The sequence below is a fragment of the Parasteatoda tepidariorum genome, chromosome 3 (assembly GCF_982258835.1).
Source record: "Parasteatoda tepidariorum strain Cologne lab strain chromosome 3, Ptep-v5.0, whole genome shotgun sequence".
In the NCBI taxonomy this organism is placed as follows: Eukaryota; Metazoa; Arthropoda; class Arachnida; order Araneae; family Theridiidae; genus Parasteatoda; species Parasteatoda tepidariorum.
The window spans coordinates 30,971,312-30,992,655 of NC_141757.1; the positions used below are offsets into that span (position 1 = coordinate 30,971,312).

General features: G+C 31.3%; 1 protein-coding gene across 3 annotated transcripts in view; it reads left to right on the top strand.

Annotated features, from left to right (window-relative positions):
• Positions 1-21,344, top strand: part of LOC107439847 (cell adhesion molecule Dscam1) — a 225,302-nt gene that overhangs the window by 116,758 nt on the left and 87,200 nt on the right. For all 3 annotated transcript variants that reach the window (XM_043053190.3, XM_043053191.3, XM_087159011.1), the window contains exon 4: positions 9,630-9,779. In XM_043053190.3, coding sequence (XP_042909124.2) covers positions 9,630-9,779 — 150 coding nt within the window. The remainder of the gene's footprint in view (positions 1-9,629; positions 9,780-21,344) is intronic.

The window sequence follows — 21,344 nt, forward strand, 5'->3', positions numbered from 1 at the left end:
CATCAGTAATTACAAACACATCTTCTTGCATTGACGTTTTTCTTAAGATAACTTTTTTTAACTATGCACTTATGCAGTGTTTACCATACATAACCGGCATGCGATGATGAATTCCGTGTGTTCCAGTAGCTTCAACCATCAAAAAACCAACCACACCCCTCTCTTCAACCTCGCTTGCCTCCAATGTTGAGTAAATATATATATTTTTTCAATATGCTCACCTCCAGTGCAATAAAAAATAATTTTATAAGCCTGTAGATTTTCAAAGTGCATTTCTGAAACCTTAAAGGTGGCAATATTGACATACAATATAACATCGATATCTATATGGATGTTCGACAGTGTTGCCAACTTAGGCAAGAAATAAGTTCAAAGTAATTTCTTCGGTTATCATTGGACGTACCCCTTACATAAGGAAAAGCAAAGCATTATGAGGCTTAAATTATGCATTGGAATCAATCTCTGTGTACTAATGCTATTTGTGACCGAGTAAGATATTTATTGAAGAGAATTAGATCAACATCATTGCATTATTTCCTTATCTATTTCATGTTTCAGGACCTAAATTATATTGTCAGTTTAACTTAACAAGAGCGTTATAATGCATTTCATTTAGCATACTCTCCATACGAAATTTATTTATAATAAAACATAATATGTTTTTAAAAAATGTTTGATTCGCAATGTTTTATAATTATTCATATATCCTTCAATTTAATTATTTTATTGATGCATTTAATTTCTCTGGCTTTGAATGTGGAAATATATATGGAATGTGGAATGACCATAATACTTATAAGAAAAAATAGTTAAATTAACATTGTTTTGTTATTTCTTTTTCTTCTCGTGTTTTAAAATAAAATTATGTAGCCTATTCAAGTTCTTTTATATGTTAAGATGTATTTTATTTAGACAATTTTTATGCGAAGATTATTTATGACTAACCATAACATTTATCAGAAAAAATAGATTAACATAGTTACAATATCTTTTTCAAACTTAATACTGATATATAAATCAAAATACAAAATATTTAATGTTCCATAAAGCATAGACAAAAAAATACTGCGCATGTAGTTTATTCCGCGAAAAAAATTTATTGGCTTTTTCAAATAAGAAATTCTTTTCTTGAAGAAAAAGAATCCAGTTCACTCTATTTAGAATCCAAAAGAAAAGTCATATTTATGCGATAATTTTTTTTTGTGCTAAGAACAAATGACAATCATCAAACCCTTAACTATAAAAATAATAATTGCTATAAAACCTTAATTCGTTGTTAGAAATAAATTAGGGCTTTTAGCATTATTAGCCTGCAGCTAATGCGTATTTTACTACTTAGGAGTATTCATAAAAATAGTGATAGTTAAGTTTTATTTCTATTTGAAGCTAAATAGCTTTTTGAATATTCTTAATGCGTGATAATACTTCGTTTTTTAAATAATGCTTTTGTAACCAATAATGAGATTTAGTTATCAAATTACTTACACTTCACTTACACAAGTATATAACAAACGAAAAAACCCTGAGTTCATTCATTATTGAAATTCTATATACTTAACTATTTCTGGGTAATTGATAAGACATACGTAATATCTAACTATTCATTAGTGACAATTAGGGATGTTCTTTTCTTACATTCTACATGAAACTGAATTATTAAGCATAGTAACTTTTACCCTTATAAAAATGAGCAAAAGAGATAAAAATCTATTGCAAATATTCTTGTTGTTGTAGGTTATTAAGGCAAGTGATACTATTGTTCTTGCTTTCAAGTGGTGCCATCTACAGCCAAGAATTCTTATTCTGTCTCTCCCATACGTCACACAGGGCGGACACATTTATAAATCCATTATTTCATCCACAGATCGTAATTTCGATGAGAACCATGCGACGATAAATCTCCAATTCAGTACATAATTTGTTATGGCAACATGGATGACTTTGTTACCCGAGCGATATAACGTGCACTAGTCACCATTCAACTACACGATGAGGATTCGGCTGGCAGGATTAGAACTGCAGACTGGAATAAAACGTCCTGCCAACCAAGCTATTCCGTACGAGAAAATATGCTTAAATTTGGACAGTGCTGTTTTATTTGAAATATTCTTCCAATTTAAATTTCTTCTACGTGTGTTTATCGTAAACACGTGCCCCTTCTTGACCCTCCCACCCATATTAATTTGAATTATCTTAATAGCAAAAAATGAATTAATAAATAAATAAAAATAAATAAATATTAAATGAATTTCATACTTTTATTTTCCGCGCACATAATCTTTGATCAGGCTTTTCATCTTTAAATTCCAAAACTAACTTCCTTTGCTTGTTTTCTGCTATGTACAGCTTTAATTATTTTATAACAGATTCAGGTCTTGCTCAACGCACTAAACACAGATGCCTCTCATCTTCAATCATTTCTGTTTAATTGTTAAAATAAATTTTTTGTCATTCACTTACTATACATTTTTGCCACCAGCTTCGGTTCTAAAGAACAGGCATGCCCCGCAGTGGACTGATCGTTAAGACGCGGTTCCCAGTAGATCACCGAAGTCAAGCATTATTGGCTGCAGTCAGTGTGTTGGTGGGTGACTTGGATCAGTGTTGGTGGGTGACTTGGATCAGTCTGCGTAGGGACCGAGGGTGTGCGGTATTGGTCCTCGTTAAACTGTTCTACCGTAAAGTGCTCGACTTCGCATGCAGGTCATCAGGCTACCGAAAAGGGGGCGCCATCCCCTCTGCGGAGGATTAAAATTGTGATGGTATGTCTTCATCTTCGGATCCTCCTCAGAGATATTTCCCAGACCGTCGCCAATAGTCCATTGCGCAGCTCTAGTGCGACGCAAATGAACTATAACCACAAAGAACAGGCATAGAAACATATTTTAATTAAAATTCGTGGAATAGATTTAATTGAAAAAAGTGTAAAATATTATAAAATGTTCTTCCTCTCCAATTCACCAAATTTCTAAAAAAAAAATCGACAAAGATTAATTATCTATTCTGCTACATACAGTTGCTCACAATTCATTTTATGTAGCTGTTGTTGAATTCATAATAAAAAATAATTAATAGATATTTGAAATGAACAAATTATCTAAATTTTGAAAGAGATTTTTCTAAAAAATAATTCATTAAGTGTGTCTGATTTATATGTAAGTAATGTGCTGCTAAAATGATGGTTGCAACATGATTATACTCAGCTTGATTTTGTCAAACCAAGGCAACGAAATTTTTCTGAACTTGTTTTGAACAGCCATGTTTAGGATGATGCAGTTTTTCGATATTTAAATTAGACAAAATCAACACAAACAGAAGATAGACCAATTTTTATGATAGAAAATGAAACAATCACATATGATTATGATAACGAGGCTAAAGGATTTGTATATAAATAACTTTTAATATTATGGTGAAACGAACTCACAGTCCTTCATCCTTAGATTGTATTTGGCCATCGACATCTACTAAATTTTAAGCCCTAAGCAATTGAAAAAACTACTCTATCACTCCTTTTTAACTTCCTTGATTGGTGTATGGGAGGAACAGATGATACTGAATTTCAAAATTTTGCAAAAACATTTGATAGTACAAACATAATTTTTTTTCAATCGCTCAGGATGTAAACTATTTGGAATCAGCTGAATGAAAACAAATGAAAATTCAATGCAATGAAAAGCAAAAATGTATAGATTAATACATTTAAAGAATTAGGAACATCATGGACTTAATCAAATTATCTTATGCAAACCTTTGAACTTTAAGGGCAGCATACTAAAAGTAAAATACATGTTGTTCAAACTGAAATTTAAAATTTATATTGCTGTATCATTTGGCATCTCTCTGATCTTATCTAGCATCTGATTATCAAGTTTTGTTATTGTTGCTTATGCCCACTTGACCATCAGAAGCATTAAATCAAGTCCATGAACTCATCTAAAAATCTCCCTGAGCTATCTACTATTGCAGCTGGGTTGGAGACCAGGTGACTTTTCTGGCAGCTAATACACGATAGGATGTGGGCAGGAGCAGACTGGTTCACATTACACTTAGGGCAGAGCGGATAGACTATATAGGATAGGGCAGCCCGCAACGTGACGTTGGAATCGAGTGAGTCCGCTTCTAAGTCTGGCAAGCGCCGTTTGGACACACCTATTGCTTGTCCTGATCAGAGCAAGACCAGGCCGGCATCCCCCATACCAATAATGCACAGGAGCTTTTTTCCAACAGGAACCAATATCTTTACCTAGTCCGGGTTGCCATTTCTGAGAAAGTAAGAAAGTCATTGCCAGCAGTATTTCTATGACTGCCCTCACGGGCGAGACCGTCAGCAATTTCAATCCCGTAGACATTCACGTGCGACTGTACGGCACTGAAAGAAAATCCTAATATCGTGACTCAAGCAATTTAGAAGCTGGTCAATGTTTAGTGTCATTCTGTCACCATGCCTCCAACATTCAGGCAGGTGCTGTATGGAGCTATGGCTGTCACTCAGAATCCATACATCTGAATCGACATTGTCAGCAATGCAAAATTTCACAGTTTTCTCTATAGCTATTAGCTCCGACCTAAAAACCGAGCAAAAATCAGGACTTTTGCTCGGTTCATATCAATAAACTATCAAGTATTTATATTTGTCGTTATTGTTTTTAAAAAAAGTTTTCCGAATCCTACAGAACACGGATGGATAGTAAAGGAAGAAAGTATAAACATTTTTTGGAACAGTATTCCATTTGTACCAAATAGCTCGAAAAAAAAGAAATAAAATATTTTATGTGCATGCCAAAAGTCTTGTTGTTACTCTGATTTACGCTCATGTACCTATTGCGTAATGGACAAGAACTACTAAGTGTTTAACTGTTCAAGTAGATTTAGACATAGTGATGATGATTTAGATGTTCTGGAGATTTCGTAAAAAATTACCTCTTAAAAAATTATAATAAATTTTCTCTCTTACTTTAATTCAGATTGACATATCGCACCCTTGCTACAAAAGTGCCACAACTCAAAAAACTACGTTTTCCAGGAATTTCAAAAAACTGTTCCCGGGCTGACTAGGCACATTTTAGTATTTTTGAATTTGTCAATATGAAGACCGATACATCTCAAACTATGATCGTTAATCACTGTTCTAGTTTTCCCATCTTTCCGACTCAAAATTCAAATTTTTCAAGTTACGACTGTTTTGATTTCTCACGTACAAAGAATGGAGTAAATTATTTTGAGTTGGGGCACTTTCGAAGATTGTTTTCTGGACATATGACACTCTTGATGACTTAAAATGAAAATAGCTTTTTAGTTACGACGTTTTGTTACTGCTCCATCATGGATTTATTTTACGTTTTTAAATGATCTAATAGAGATCAACTAGGTAGGTACAATACAATGGGTAATGTGTGAATAAAAAAAGTTGCCCAAATTAATGAAAAAGTAATAATACTTTTATTTTTCTCAAACAAAACTCTTTGACGAATAATAAACTGTGAAAAAGTTCAAAACAACAAGAACGATAAGAATAATTAAATAGTAATGCTAATGACTACAGTTTCAGTACACTCATATTGCAGATTATATTATATTATTATTATATTATATATTATATTATTATATCATATTGCTGCTTTCACTAGATTCCACACGAGATCTGATCATTTTGTGTCTACAAAATTATTATAATAATATAACGAGAAAAACGTTAATCAAAAGAACTGGTTACATAAAATAATAAAACCTGGTCGGTTGGTACCACTTAATTTAACAAATTAAAATATTTGAAATTAATGTTCTTCTATCAGGCTCACAACTGGTAGCACGTGGTTACATTTTGCAAACTTATTCAAGAATAGTTTTAAAGAAAGAGTTGTAATAAAACTTTGGGACTATGTTTTTATCAACAAGATCTTGGATATCTCGTTTTTTATTGTCAGGCAACGGAATCTTAGCTGAATAAGCCTGAACCAACTGGATGGTATTCAAATCTTCTTTAGATCGAGTTTTCTTCTTGTTGCACATGTCTACCTTCTTGAAAGTTTCGTCACTGTAGGATGTTTTATATAAGAATGAACGAGGTTGATCTTGTTCGACACGAAGTATCTTGATGTCTTGCCACTTTATTTTGTTCTTCTCAGTGTCCATATTAAAGTTTTTACCCCATTGCTCTTGCAGCAGTTTTAAGTCATAAAAATCTTCGAATGTGAGCTCATGAACGCGGTAAGGGGGACCCTGTTTTTTCGCTGTCTGAATCAGAGTCACGTACTGTGCAGGTACGTAAATCGGTGTGGATTTTAGATGTCTCGATGTCGCCAAAAGTGACACATTTTGAGTTCAAACCAGCAAATGTTTTTCACTCATTCATCAGAAACGACATAATTCAAAATACGAAACAATCCTATTCCACAAATGAATCATCTAAAATGCCGCAATTCAAAATCACTCAACTGATCACTACCAATTGAAACAAAAAAAACGCCACAACTCGAAATATAACAGTTTAGAAGATAAACAATACGCACGTTACTCTACGACGGCTGGACGACAACTCAAGATGTGGCATTTCAGTGGAAGGGGTCCTATGCATCTTGATAACAACAAAACGCCATAACTGCCCTCTGGCGGCTGATTTTTCAATGCAACTTCTGGCTCTTTTGAAGATTGGTAGAGACGTGTAAACTACGTCTAATGACGGTCATAACTCAAAAATTACAATTTTTGAGTTGTGGCACTTTTGTAGCAAGGGTGCGATATATAAGAAAATTTCTTTTTAAAAGAAATAAAATATAAATAACCTCACATCATTACGAAATTATAATATTCTTTTTGGTGTATTTATTAATGGCAATATTAATATTATATTAAGATATTATTTTAACCTCATCAGAAAGTATTATGTCTATATCATGTCTAATTAAAGAAAAAAATTTATCTCCAGGTTCTAATTTGAAAAGTATATAACTTAGTCAAAACACTGAAAATATCTTAAAAATATTAATCTTGGAGTACCACTTATCCTCGTGCAAGTATTATTGTTCAAATGTTTTTCGGTAAACTTGGTGTTTTTCTAGTTAACAATTACTATTTAAGCCTATTATACGCGAAACCTTTAACAAAACCCGTTTTTTAGCCTACTGTTGTTGCTTTGTCTCTTGTCTAAAACTGCTAAAATGCACATACTGTAGTTTCAGTCTTCTAAACAATGACGTTCCACATTTTCTAGACACTAAACTATTTAAGAAACAAACGCATCCACAGTAGATATACCAATAAAGACAGAAGAAGAAGTTTGAACAACTAAAATCCAAAAAAAGCGTGACAAGAAACATGTATAACAGAATTTGACGGGAGCACTAGGGTGTAAAAAATTTAATTAGAATCTATTTCCCATATAACTGGGAAATGATTTGATTCTAGAGAGAGTATCGACAAAATTATTCGTTTCTTAATAGAGAATGATTCCCAAAAATCAAGTTCGGTAGGTGAAGAGCAGTGCTGAATGATTTCAGCATAGGAAAGCTCAAATCCTGCAATTAGAATTTTAGCTACGGAAACAATGAGAGCGGCTAATGTCTTTATACATATCTTTCGCATTTTCTTTATTCTAAGTTTAAGGGTACGGTTAGTTGACCCACGTACCATACTGGCATAAGATAAGGACCATACTATCTTGGGATTTGAAAAATTGTCCAGCTGTTAATGACAACACTAGGGTCCTTTAAGGTTTGCAAAATTGAGTTGATTTGCGAGCGAAATTTAAAAAAAATGAATTTAAACTTACATTTAGAAAAAATCTTTAAAATTTGAGGACTGACTTTCTAATAATAAGAGTGAAATTCTTGAAGTTCAAATTAAAGAAGTTAGATGGATTTCGAGATTAATTTACCATAAATGGAATCAATAATATTAGAAGGAAAATCGTAGTCCAAAGCGATCGCCTCATTGTAAAGCAGGTTTTCATTTGGGAGATAACTATTAGTTCAAACTTTAGAAGCACATTAAAAAAAATGCGAATAAAGCAGCTATGTTTTGATTAAAAGGCTGGGATGATTGGTTATGAGGGTAAATGTAATTTTGAGAGTACGATTAACAATGTTTAATCCTGCAACCTTGCAATTTTTTTTTTATGTCAGCATTGTGGCTGGTACGAATCGGGAGCAAAATTCGTATCGATCAACCAAAGCTGGGATTTGAATGTGGATTACCTCATTGGTAGGCGAATGAGGCACCTATCCCCTGAGGCACCGGACGGCTCTCTTGTAAATATTTTATTTTATTTTATAACCGTAGTTGAACAGATTTGGGGTTTACAACTACATATATTCAACTCGTTGCCTTGTAATTTTGTACCCAATCCAGAAGACAATGAAACTCCTGGGTCAAGTATGGAGAGAAATTTGCATTCGATTGTGGAGGACTTTTCGATGGAACGTACCCGCATTTGCGTTACATGGACAGGAAGACCAAGAAAACACTCTCACTGTTACTCTGACGACAAGAGGACCCTAAACCATGATCCGTATACCACTGAGGATATTTTACGTTATCACTGTGGTCGGTGTAAGCCAGGTGCGGAATTCAATTCGACCAGCCAACGCTGAGACTCGAACCTGGTTACCTCACTGGCAGGCACACGCAGGCTTGTGTACATTGGACTTAGAGCTGTTACGCAACTTTACTTAACTCAACTTTAAAAAAAAAATTAAATATATGTCCTAAATAAGAACATGTATCAATCTTCCATCGCTTTACATAGTTGGAATTCTAATCACATTTTTGATTTTTCGTCAGCTGAAGTCAGAAGACACTTCTCTTTATCTAATAAATTTAATTTTTGGCAATCAGAAAGCAGTTTAAAAAATTATTATAATTTAGTTAAAGATATTTTAGTATTCCATTGTTTTCCAATATTTTTAAATATGTCACACCTGTTTCTCATCACCCTTCTTTAATTGTCTTGTTCAAACTTTTTTCTCTGTTCCTATTGGTTTAACCACATAATACGCATTTGTCTGTTTACTTCTAAACTGTCATTCAGAATTCTGACATTGAGAAAAGCTTTCGTTTATAGAATCGAAACTATAGTATGCTCACTTCTACACTTTTATTTGTGCTTATTTACGTCGTTTTGTTTGTTGTTGTATGATTCTACACATTCAACATCTAACCTTGAAATCTAATAGCATCTTGTACAATTGATTTTAAAAGCAATAACACGATTCAGTCTCCTGATAAATTATAATATGATTTTGTCTCCGGCTGATTATTTTATTTTTAAAACGTTCAACTGTTAAAAAAAAATCTTTATTTGACATTATTATTTTTTATTTAAAACTTGATACTTTAATTTTAATTCATAGAAAACTTATAAAGATGTAAAAGAATGATGTAACATATAATTTCAGCTGTCAAAATGTATTTATTTTTTCACGCAAGCTATATGCCGAAACAACGAATTCCGATAGTTACGCTGTGATGTAATTCAATAATACATTTACTTGACACTTTCATCGCGTTTCAAGTTATGATTTCTTATTGATTTTTCCCAAAGAATTCCCTAAGAATGGTTGTCAACATTCATCTCTATGTTTTCGGCACTTTCATTTAATGTAATATTTCATCTATGATGTCTTTTGCAGCGAGGTCTTACACCGTTCTCAGATCTGGCGAGCTTTTGATCCATGACACACAAGAAAAAGACTCGAATTGGAGTTACCGCTGTCAGACGAGGCACAAGTTAACCGGTGAGATGGTTACCAGTGTCAGTTCCGGTAAAATAACAGTCACCGGTAAGAAAGATTTTGATTGCTTTTGATTCAAAAAGGAGCGCTGTAAGCTGCCATTATTTTGTTAAATTCGAAAGCTTAATGCCCTGTGTCATGTTTTTTTGAAGATTTTTTTCTTTTATTGAGAAAGAAGTTGGTTGGAATCGTTATTTTTGAAAAGAAAACATGAGTAAAAGTCTTTTTGGTTACTGAAAATTCCTCCTTTTTATTTGATTTTTGTTTTTCGTACAAACTCATCGATAAAAAATTTATCTTTTTAAATAAAAAGTAAGGTATTGCTCTTCTTTTGTAACTTAAAACATCATTAGCTTAGTTTCTCAAGCTAGGTAAAGGTAGTCGTTTGAATCATTAAATCAAAATCTCATATAAGTCATAACTGAATACATAAGTCAAAAGTTACAAAGAATTCTCGTTTAATATTTTGTGCGTTGTACAATGATTTAGGTTAACTGTAATTTAACTATGCGTTACGTGAAGCTGCAATAACTTCTCTTTTTTTGATAAAGTAAGATGAATTTTATTTATCTATTGTAGTTATTCATAATTACTTGCATTTCTCTTTTTTTTTCTTTAATTCGTAAAAATATTTTGTTAAATCCCCGGTAAGCTCTTTCCATTCTATGCAAGATGTTCTGTAAAGACTACTGACCTTAAAAATGAATGAAAATACATTGGAATTCATGAAATAAAATACTTATGTTGATTTAAAGAAATGCACTAGAAAAAACATCTTTTAAATGTAAAAGTGATTAAACCCATTTGAATAAGAGCTTACGTAAATTAACGTATTTTTTAAGTAATTTCAGTATTTCATATCTTTTTAATTTTTATCATTATTTTATAAGACATTTTTACTACGTAGCTTTATAAGACATTTTTACTACGTAGCTTTATAAGACATTTTTCCTACGTAGCTTTGAAATAAAAACTTCTTAAAAGGGACTGGAATGCAAAAAGTTTTTAAAATTATAATAATATTTTTTAGCAAAAAAAACGCTTTTTCCAATTTTGAAAGAAAAAATACAAGCATGCTTTCATCTGAATTGAAACGCAAAATGAAGATTGGATTCTTTTTATACTCTTCCATTGAATTTCAAGTCGTGCTAAAGATTAGAATATTTTTTTCCTCCGAAATAAATTTTTTTTTCGAGCTTAAAATTAATGTATGGATAACTTTTAGCCAAAATAACTCTTTTTTTTAAATTTAGTAAATAACGTATGTATTTGAATCAAACATTAAAAACATATTTTTTTAAAGTTAGTGAATTTTTAAATTTTTAAATATGCATCACTCATTGTTGAGACAAAATTCTGCATGCTTATCAAACAATAAAATTCAAAATACTTAATTTCAAAAAAAAAAAAGTTAAGCAAATTCATCCCGTTTTTAATAATATTTTAAATAGTAAAAAATAGTATATAAAACGTTTACCATAAAAACTTTCGTTAAAGTACGGTATCATCAGTAGCTTATGATTTCATTTTAAATTTAATAATAAATAGTCAGACTCATTTTAATATTTATAACGCAAAAATTCAAATATTACAAAGTATTATATATTCATCAAATATTCAATCGTTTCTGTTTATTTACAGTTGTAATGCGCTTTATATCATTAAACATTTCGACATTAGTAACTTTAAATGTTGCTATCTATATTTTTTTTTAAAAAGAGATAATTTCTATTTCTCATTTCATTCAATTTAATTCTTTTCAGTCGAAGAATAAATAAAAAAAAATTATTTTTGCTCTGATTAAAATTGAACTTCCATTAAAAGTCTTCCTAAATGCTATTCAATTACTCGCAGTATTCTCAAAATTTCATTTGGTAAATGTATTTTTCCTTATGAGAATTGATTCTAATGGTTTGAAACAAATAAATACGGAATATTTTATTAGTTGTGACATTTTAAAGCAATAAACAATTGTGGAGTTAACATTTGTAAACTTATATTTAATTTAAAATTGCAATAAAAATATAATTATTTTATTTTTAACTCAAATAATAAAAAATTTAATATAATTGATTCATTTCCTTAGTAAATTGCATGTTACTATAATAAAATATTATATTTTCAAATGTTAAAGTTTCTGGAATATTTTTTTCCAATGCCCACCTGGAGAATGACCTAGGTCATACAGGTACCAGAAGGGCAGATTTGTTGACCACTCTTTCAGGGGCACCATATTAGGTGGGTTAACGTTGCACCCACATTAAGACAGATAGTACAGAGATGGAAAGAACATCCATGCCTTGCCCGGGATTCGAACCCAGAGCCTTTCTGATGCAAGGGCAGTTCTCTAACCCCTACACAGCCCGGTTGGCAGTTTCGGGAATATTATATAATTTTTTTTTTTAAATTCATAATGAAGCTGCAAAAATTCCTGGAAACTCTCGAAATTCGAATAATTGCCTTTTTAAATTATTTTTTATAGATTAACCATTTAAAAGGTTCCTTTAAATTAAAGATTGAAGATTTTATTTGACGTAAACTTAACTAAAAGTTGATCTAACTAAAAGAATGAGTAATTAAAATGAATTATTTTTTTAACAATGGCATACCTGCAAGTGACGTAGTGTGGATATTTCGATCCTGATTGGTTGTTGAAACGGGAAATTTGTTCAAGTTAACTGTTCTTTCCTTTATATTTCAAGTAACCCAAGCCCGTCAAGCATCAATTCTCTTAAATGATACATTCTATATTCTTGCACAAAGATTTGAATTCTTTCATTATATATTTCTTACTTAACACAAAGATGGACAAGAAGTCACGTAGAGCATAAACAAACTAACTATGCATCGAAATTGCCAGGCACACAAAACAAAAATACATCACATTCACAATAAAATACAGAAAAAAATAAAAAATCTAAGTAAAGTAAAAGACGTAGAAGAGACCGATTATATTTCAATAAATTCGGTGCATGATACGGTAATTTACGTTAATTAGGTCACGTTAATTAAGCTTATCACGTTAATTAATTTCACGTTAATGAAGATTCTAGTGGAGAATCTTAGCTAGACTTTAACACTCCATTTTGCTTAGAAACGATCAGTTGGAGCTGACGTCATAGGTCCCATGTAGGGGTATCTGTGATCTTCATCTTGAAGTGCAAGTACCCAAATGAAGATAAAAATTATTTTACACTAATTTCCATACTGCTGTCGACCCACTAACGGGAAAATTTTGATTTTTAAGGAGAATAATAAGTGCTTAAGCGGATAAAGAAAAATATTTTGAGATTTCGATGACCAAGTTACACTTTTTTAAAATAAGTTGAAGGACATTATTGCCTGGCATGGCATTTTTTGATACGCAGACATCTTTTTAATCATTTTGTGATATTTCCAATCGCTCGACTTTCAGTTGTTCACATGCATTGTCGAAAGAAGAAAAAAAACCTGTCTTTTGTTTAAAGTACGCAGTTGTAGAAACAACAAACAAAACATTTGAAAAATGTATAAGAAAAATTCAATATTTTTGTAGATCTCTAAAGTGATGAAATAAACAAATTTGCAGGCCATCATAAGTTATCAGAAATTAAGAAAAAATAGTGTATTTTCCCGTCGGTAGAAACTCTTAACCTCAGAGAAATAAATGAAGAGCTTCCACTCTAATGTTAGAGCATATAAAAGACTTTTTTTCGATGGGCGCCAGAATGACAAGAGTCTGTCAGAAACGGTTTTAGAGATTGCTTCGGCAAAAATTTTTATCATCAGTTAGACTGATGAATTAATAAGTTCGGAGCAGGATAACTTGCGGGCATGCGTTGTGAATAGGAAATGACTTAATCTTTCAAACATAATCAAATCAAGACAGAAACATCTCTCATCTTCTTTTAAGTTAAATATCCAATAAATTTCTTCTTTTGTTTTCTACTCGGAATAGAAAACATTATCACTTCAGTCTCCATGAGCAACAAAACTACACTTACTTACTTCTTCTTCCTCTTAAACTTAATCTTCGCATCATCAGTTAAACAGCAAGAAAAAGGCTCAAATATGGACCTACACTGTAAGAAATTTCTCAAAAAAATTTTAAATAACATAATTGTTATTTCATCATATTCAAACAAAATAGTTAAATAAGCATAAAAAAGATGGTATTCAAACTGTTAACTGTGAGAAAAACTATCTATTAAACGCTATCCCCTAATACGCTTAAACAATTAGAATTTCATCGTTCTAACTAAGTCCACCTAATGAAACAATTTAGTTCATTGCAGCTGGGTACACATTCTATTCAAGAAGGCTAATCTGTCAATCTCGTGACAAACAGAACGGGGGTTTTAGTACCAACGTTGACACTATAATATTTCATTCCTTTCAACGCATGAAGAGTTCCCAGTGTCCTGCATTCCCCAATTTGCGACCCTGAACTTTTAAATTACGATATTTCCATTCACGCATACATGGCAGACCATAAAATTTCGTAATACAAAAAAATCTAATCTAGTTGAAACAACCAGACAAACTATTTAAACCACATTCCACTGTTCATTTGATAAACTACGACTCAACTAAAACGTATCCCCATTGCCAATTTCCTAACGAAACGCCTATCAATGTTCACTTAAATTTATTTTCTACGGTTTTGAATCCTTGCTACTTTTAAACGGTTAAAAAACCGTTCAGTTTCGTATTTACCGTATGATTAGGTCATACGATTACTCGACTTACTACGTATGATTGAATCAAAACAACAAGAATAAAGCACAGATACGAACACATACTAGAGTTTTTGTTCTATAAACAAGAATTTACTCAATATTAAAACATGAAATAACAGGAGAAAGTAATTAGACAGGCATGTTGCCGTAAGAAATGAAGTGGCTTAACTAGTGGAAGCAGAACAAGCTAGAAAAAGAAAATATAAGAAAGGTGAAACAGATGCAAAGGAATCGGGTGTTAACCACGGCATGCAAGAAGGAGGAGATTAAATTATAATGGATTACTTAACGTTAGGAAAGACTTTTAGATGCTAGGAAGATCATTAACTAAATTATAAAGATTTTCCAAATTATTGACCCTGGCTTCTGCCAATAAATTCTTACTTTGAAGAATTCTAATAATTTTAGAAATCAATTCTAACTTAATTCTTTTATATAGTAGGCTGAGGTTTACACCCGACTCCTTTACACTTGTTTCTTATCTATTTTTGTTATCTTTGCTCGAACTTGTTTAGCTTTCCTAAATGGTTCTCTATTTTCTTAATCGAAACGTGTTTGTCTCCTTACTTTCTTCAGTCACTCTGAGTTTCATGACTGAGGTTTGTTCTTGTTTAAAAAACCGGAATTATAGTATGTCCATTTTTGTAGGGATTTTTATTTATTTTATTATTTTGTATTTTATTCACATTGTTTTGCCTCACATTGTTTTGAATTGAGAAATTTTTTAGATGCAAATTAAAGCATAAATATTTTTAGCGGTATAATTTCTTAAAAAATTCTAACTTATTTGCATTCAATGTGCTTAGTGTAATAAAAAGAAACATTTTAAATTTGGAGTAACATTTAAAACTCAATCTTGAAAACCCAATGAACTTGATTTTTACTTTCAAAAGTAATAACTCAACTGCTCATTAAAGATGAAAGGAATTGATCCAGGTTAAAATGATAAATACATCATCAAAATATAGAAAAGAGGAATTAATAAGATTATCAGCCAGGTAAAATTCCGATACTCACCTGCAATTCTTCTAATCCAAGCCTTTACTGATAAATATTCAAAGTGACGTGATGAAATTCAAAATGCATACTCCCCTCGTAGAGGTGTTAATCATGTGTTGCTAATTGGACTTACTTGGTTCGTTTGCTTGGAAAAGCGGGTGGCAATTTTGAAAATAATTATGAGATAAGCTTTCAAGGTTTAGTATTCACTTAAATGCTGTGGGTGTGCTCAAACCTAGGATTACCTACTGAGAATATTACTAAATTATCATGGGTCCTCAGTGAGAGACTTTATTTCCTATATTGCATCCAACAAAATGTATTCTAATTAATTTTTTAAAGTTAAGGTAACCTATTGTTGCTTACATTACAGTAATTTTTTTTTATCAGATAACATAATTTGATTTTCCATGGACCGAACTACAGATCCTGAGAGTTGGGTCACCAGACATTTGGGATTTCTGCTAGAATAAGAATAGTTCACATTAGATTGACAGCTGCGAAAATTAAAATTTATAATTTTGAACTTTATGCGGAAAGAAATCTAAAAGAATGGAACTGATATCACTGAATTTAAGTTAGTGCCATGGATTTTTCTATTAAGAACAAATAATAAAATATACACTATTGAAACTGTTATAAGAGAGGTGTTATATCAAGTTAGGGCATTCGCAAATGCACCCTCCCCAGATTTCACATTAAGTTAATTTTGCTGTAAGAAAACGTTTTTAAATAATATCTGTTCTTTTCTGCTGAAATATGCAGTACATATTAATTTGAAATATTTAAGTAAGGCATTAAATAACTTTAAAATTCGCTAGGATAAATACTTAATAAATGCTGAATTACATTGCACTAAAACAAAAAACATTTAAGTTCTTCCTCTGAAATAATTATAATACATAATGTTTTGAATAAAAAAATATAAATTCGGCAATATATCTTAACGAAAACTAATATTATTTTTCTTATGAAAATTCTATTGAATATTCTGTTAAGAAAGAATTTAATACTTAATACTACGTAAAAAAAACACCTTTAAAATTCGTTCTTCTTCAATATCAATCAAAATATAATGGAATCCTAATTCAACGAATTCCATTTCAGTCCTTTGTATTGGAGCACTTTTGCTGGATAAAAAAAAATGTAATGGAAAAATATACCCGAATCATGATCATCTTCCTTTATTCCCACTTCATCATTATCACACATCTTGAGACTTCAATAAACTGTAACCGCTGTTCCTTTTTATAGGAAAAACACAGATGGATGAAATGCGGCATAATAGAACGGAAATAACTTCCCTTTGTGGAAAGAGAGCAGCAATTTCGATTCAGGAATAGATTTACCAACAGCCCGGGACCGGATATGTTTAGGACCCGCTATTTCCTTCTATCAGCACCTCTTCCTACACCTAAGCCTAGTACAATCCTTTAATTAAGTTCTAAACATATTTTGATTACTTGCACGCGTGGATACAGTGTTGGAACCGCGTAATTTATTTCCTACGCAGAAGCAATCGCAAACCAAAATATGAATGGCCTTGGTTGTCATTTATTACGGACAGGTTCCTTTCAGCAAAATAGAACTGTTGTCTGAAATACTGACACCGTTATGCTCCGCTAACAGAAGTAGAAAAGGAATACGAATGTTCTCATTTTAGTCGTAATTAAATTAAGGTAGAAGGGAAATTTAATCAAGTGATGTAAAAGAGAATATTAAGATTTATTAATGAACGCTGAAAAGCTTTAACTCTATGAAATTCTGAGAGAAATAAGATTTGCTTCAATTAAAAGCAGAGAGCTATTTATAGTTGTACAACTGTTTGCTCGCATTCTAATCAGTTAGGGAAAGGGTGGAATTTCGCGATGTTTTTAAGAAAATCGTAAAAGAAAAAGTAATATTCACTGACAACCCAAAACAATTTAAATTTTGTAAGCAAGTTCAGAGTTTAATCAACTTTTTAATAGTTTTTCTTGATAAATAATGAAGTTATTTTTAATAAAAAAAATATCCCGTATCAATTGGATAAGTTAACATATAGGATGAAATACTCTGATATGTCTCGGTCTAAATTTAAATAACTTGGTAAGACGTTAATAGATCCTTAACCTTTACGGTAAATATTGATATCTATTCATATTTTTACTTAAATTTATTAATTTGATAAACGCTTACTAACAGTCTAAAACAAACAGTACAAAATTTAGTAATCTTTTTAAGTAATTTTTCTTGATGATATATAGCAAAATTACTTGTAGTTAAAAACTTCCCTATCATTAGGATAGGGTATCAGATCTAATAAAGCACTCTATGTCTATTCTAAATTGAATTAGTTTAGATACTTATTGACTTTTAAAACTTATGGGAAATGATAATATCTACATAGTTTGTTTCTTAAATAATTAATTGGAGTAATACTTAATAATGCAATGCAACAATCATAAAAGGATTTATTAAGTTTTTAAATGGATTTTCGTGAAATGTACTAAAATTATATATAAATAAGAAAAAATCGTTGTCTCTAAGATATAAGACATATCTCATAAAACACTTCTGATATATTGATGATCCTTTTAAATTTAAAATAATAAGTTTAAAGGCATATGAAATATCTTATGGAAAATGATAATACTTAAAAAGTTTTGCTTAATATACAAGTGACAGTTAAAGTAACAGCAAAGATTTTGCTTTAAAAAAGGAAAAGAGATCATTTTTCTTATTTATAATAAAAAGTGGTGTTATTCTAAAAGCACTGGTTCTAAACAAAACTATACATTTTAAAAACTACTTAAAAATGATGTTTCTCAAAGCATAGCATTTAATGAATAATGAGGGTACAATTGAAGTAATCCGATGACAATTTATTTGAATGCCTGTAATTCCAGTATGAATTAGTATGTTAAAAGAATGTGAATGATATCATTAGTGTTATTTTTTTTATTTTTTATTATGTAAAACGAAAGATAAGCTACTAATTTCTTTTAGTAGTTATTATTCAGTGAACTTTTTATATACTAACGGTAATGAAGGAAAAAAAAGGAAAATGCATTGTTCTGTATTTATCTTTGAAAATAGTTTTATTTATTTTTAATTTTTAAGTACATGGACCGTAATACGTATGATAATTTTCATTTATTTTAAATAACAATCTTATTATAAAATACCTTACTATATAGTACTTATCCCACAAGCATAAGACAATAGATTGACAAAAGAAGATGGTATCAATTAAAGAGTGAGGATTATTGTTGATAAAGATAGGCACCAATTACGTTAAACATATAATTGAATTTGTTGTGTGTGTAGTTTATGAAACAATTACAAAACCTAATCAATCATGTAAACGTAATTTGATAGGTTGAGTTCGCAGCATCCATGATGATGATGGCGCTTTAATGAAAAGAATCAATAAAGGGGGGTGTTAGATCATTCGATAGGAAAAGGGAAGTGCCATAAGTGACACCTACAGAAAGCGATTGACCCACTAAAACGGTTACTTCAAGCTCGACGTGATAATTAATAGCTAGCAATCCATCAGTGACAGGTTTCTACCGAGTAATTAGTGACCTACTTAAGATATTGCGAAAGGAAGAAAAAAAATTATTTCGATAATAAATAGACCTTTTAATTTTGTATGTATATATATATATTTTATTTAATTCTTCAAGATTAACTTCTCCTAATTCAGAAAAGGAATAACGCTTTTTAATAAGCATTTCCGGAGTTTTAGTAAAATTTTCTTGAAACTAAAGAGACTTGAACAGAAAAATTTATGTGTTTTGGATTCCTTGTCAGTATTAAATATATTGAGTCGAAAAGCTATTTATTATAAATACATTAAATGAACACACATTGACTTGCATGTTTAACCCTTTCGCGACGAGTTTTTTTTTTACAACAAAACAATTTTGGTAGCATAAATTTTGAGTAGGGAGCACTATACTAAACCTAAGATGTTATATTTTTAGAAGGATTTTAAACACTGATTTAGGACCGGGACATATACGTCCCATCAGTCCTGACAACTGGGACATATGTGAACCAGTAGTCTTCAATGAGTAATTTTGTAAAGAAAACCAATGCTCACATAGGAGTGTTGGGATAATGTGTTCCGATAATAAAAACGGAAGTAAAACTTTGCCACTTATCAGTTTATTAGAGGTAATCCGCTTCGTGAGTAACTTCTCTGGACTTATATTTATAGATCAATCAAAATAGATCGAATATAGACGGTATTTTCCAAAACTAAACTATTTACGTTCGTACAGTATGGAATGACCTGCTACAACACTTCACAAACGCAGGTATTACATTATGTACGGTAGTGCTATCTATGTTCTGTGAATGAAAATACCGTCAAAAGTATTGGCAGGACTGGTCGGAAAGTCTCCCATTCGACAGAGAAGCGTTTCTGTCGCAAAAGATTTTTTCGAAATTTGCCAAGGGACGTATGTGTCCCGTTAGGCGCGAAAGGGTTAAGAAATCGGACATAGGTCGAAATAGTTATTTAAGAAAATGGACACAGCGAAAATGCACTTTTTCAATGTTTTTCTCAAATTTAGCAACTAAACAAGATAATTATGTGCTTACTTTTCCTTACTTATTTAAATATTCTTCATAATCATTACCAGGGAGCCGTTGCGGCTCAAGCGATAGGTTTGGTTCTCAACAACGGCTAGTCAATACGAATTCTGTACCCGGCTTGCACCAACCACAGCGACAGAAAATTATCTTCAGTGGTAGACGGATCATGGGTTAGAGTCCCTTTGAGTTCAGGCTGACAGTGGAAGGTTTTCAGGATTTCCTCTCCATGTAATGCAAATGCGGGTCAGTTCCAACAAAAAGTCTTCCATGAAGGCAAATTTCTCCGAATATTTCATACAGGATTTCCCATTATCTTCATGATTGGGTTCTAAATTACAAGGGTATGGAGTTGAGCATTGATGGTCGTAAACTGAAAATTGGCTCGGCTGTTCTACGCCAGTTATAAAATTAAATAAAACAAAATCATTACAGGGATAAATACAGGAGTTCAGAGGCTGGGTGACTGGATGTATTGCAGATGTAGCTTTTTAAATGATGACTTCGTGTTCAGATCTCTAGACCATAAAGCTAGTTTTAAAAACAACATAAATTTGCCATCACTATTATAAATTTAAAAGTCCCTTGACACCCTTGCAAAAACAACTGTTAACTTTTAAAGTTGGTTAAAAATATTATATTGAAAATGTGTATTTTGTGATTTATGCAAACGGACAATATCACATTACGAATTTATTTTGATTCACTAGTTCATTCTTTAAACAAAGAAATAATAGCATAAAATATGTTTGCTAATGAAATTTTATGCTATATCCATTTTTTAAAACTTTGAACTTTGTCAATTTTCTTTAACACGCATTCGTTGCTGCGTTCTTTTTCATAAACATGAATTTCAAGTTTTTTTCATTTCTTTAATATGCGTCTGTGTCTAATTTTAGATGAATATTTAGAGATGATTGAAATTTTTGAATGTATATTTTAATAATCATACATTTCGATTTGTGTCAATTTTCTTAAACACGAATTTTGAGCTTTTTGTTTTTATCTTAAACAAAAATTTCGACCAGTGCCATTTTCCTGAATACGTATTTCGAGCTGTGCAAATTTTCTTAAACATGCATCACTCTATGTCGAGAATAAAAATCTCGACGGAATATGTTCTTACGCAGGCAATTTGCCTTTAATTTTTCTGCCGGCAAGATACTTGAAATCATCTATCTTCAGCTAATTGGACGATCTGCATTTATTTTCTAATACAAATACAAATACATAGCATTTATTTGGAATGCAAATGTTGAAAAACATCTAAATATTCCATATTCTACAAAATAACACTTTTCTGACAGTTTTT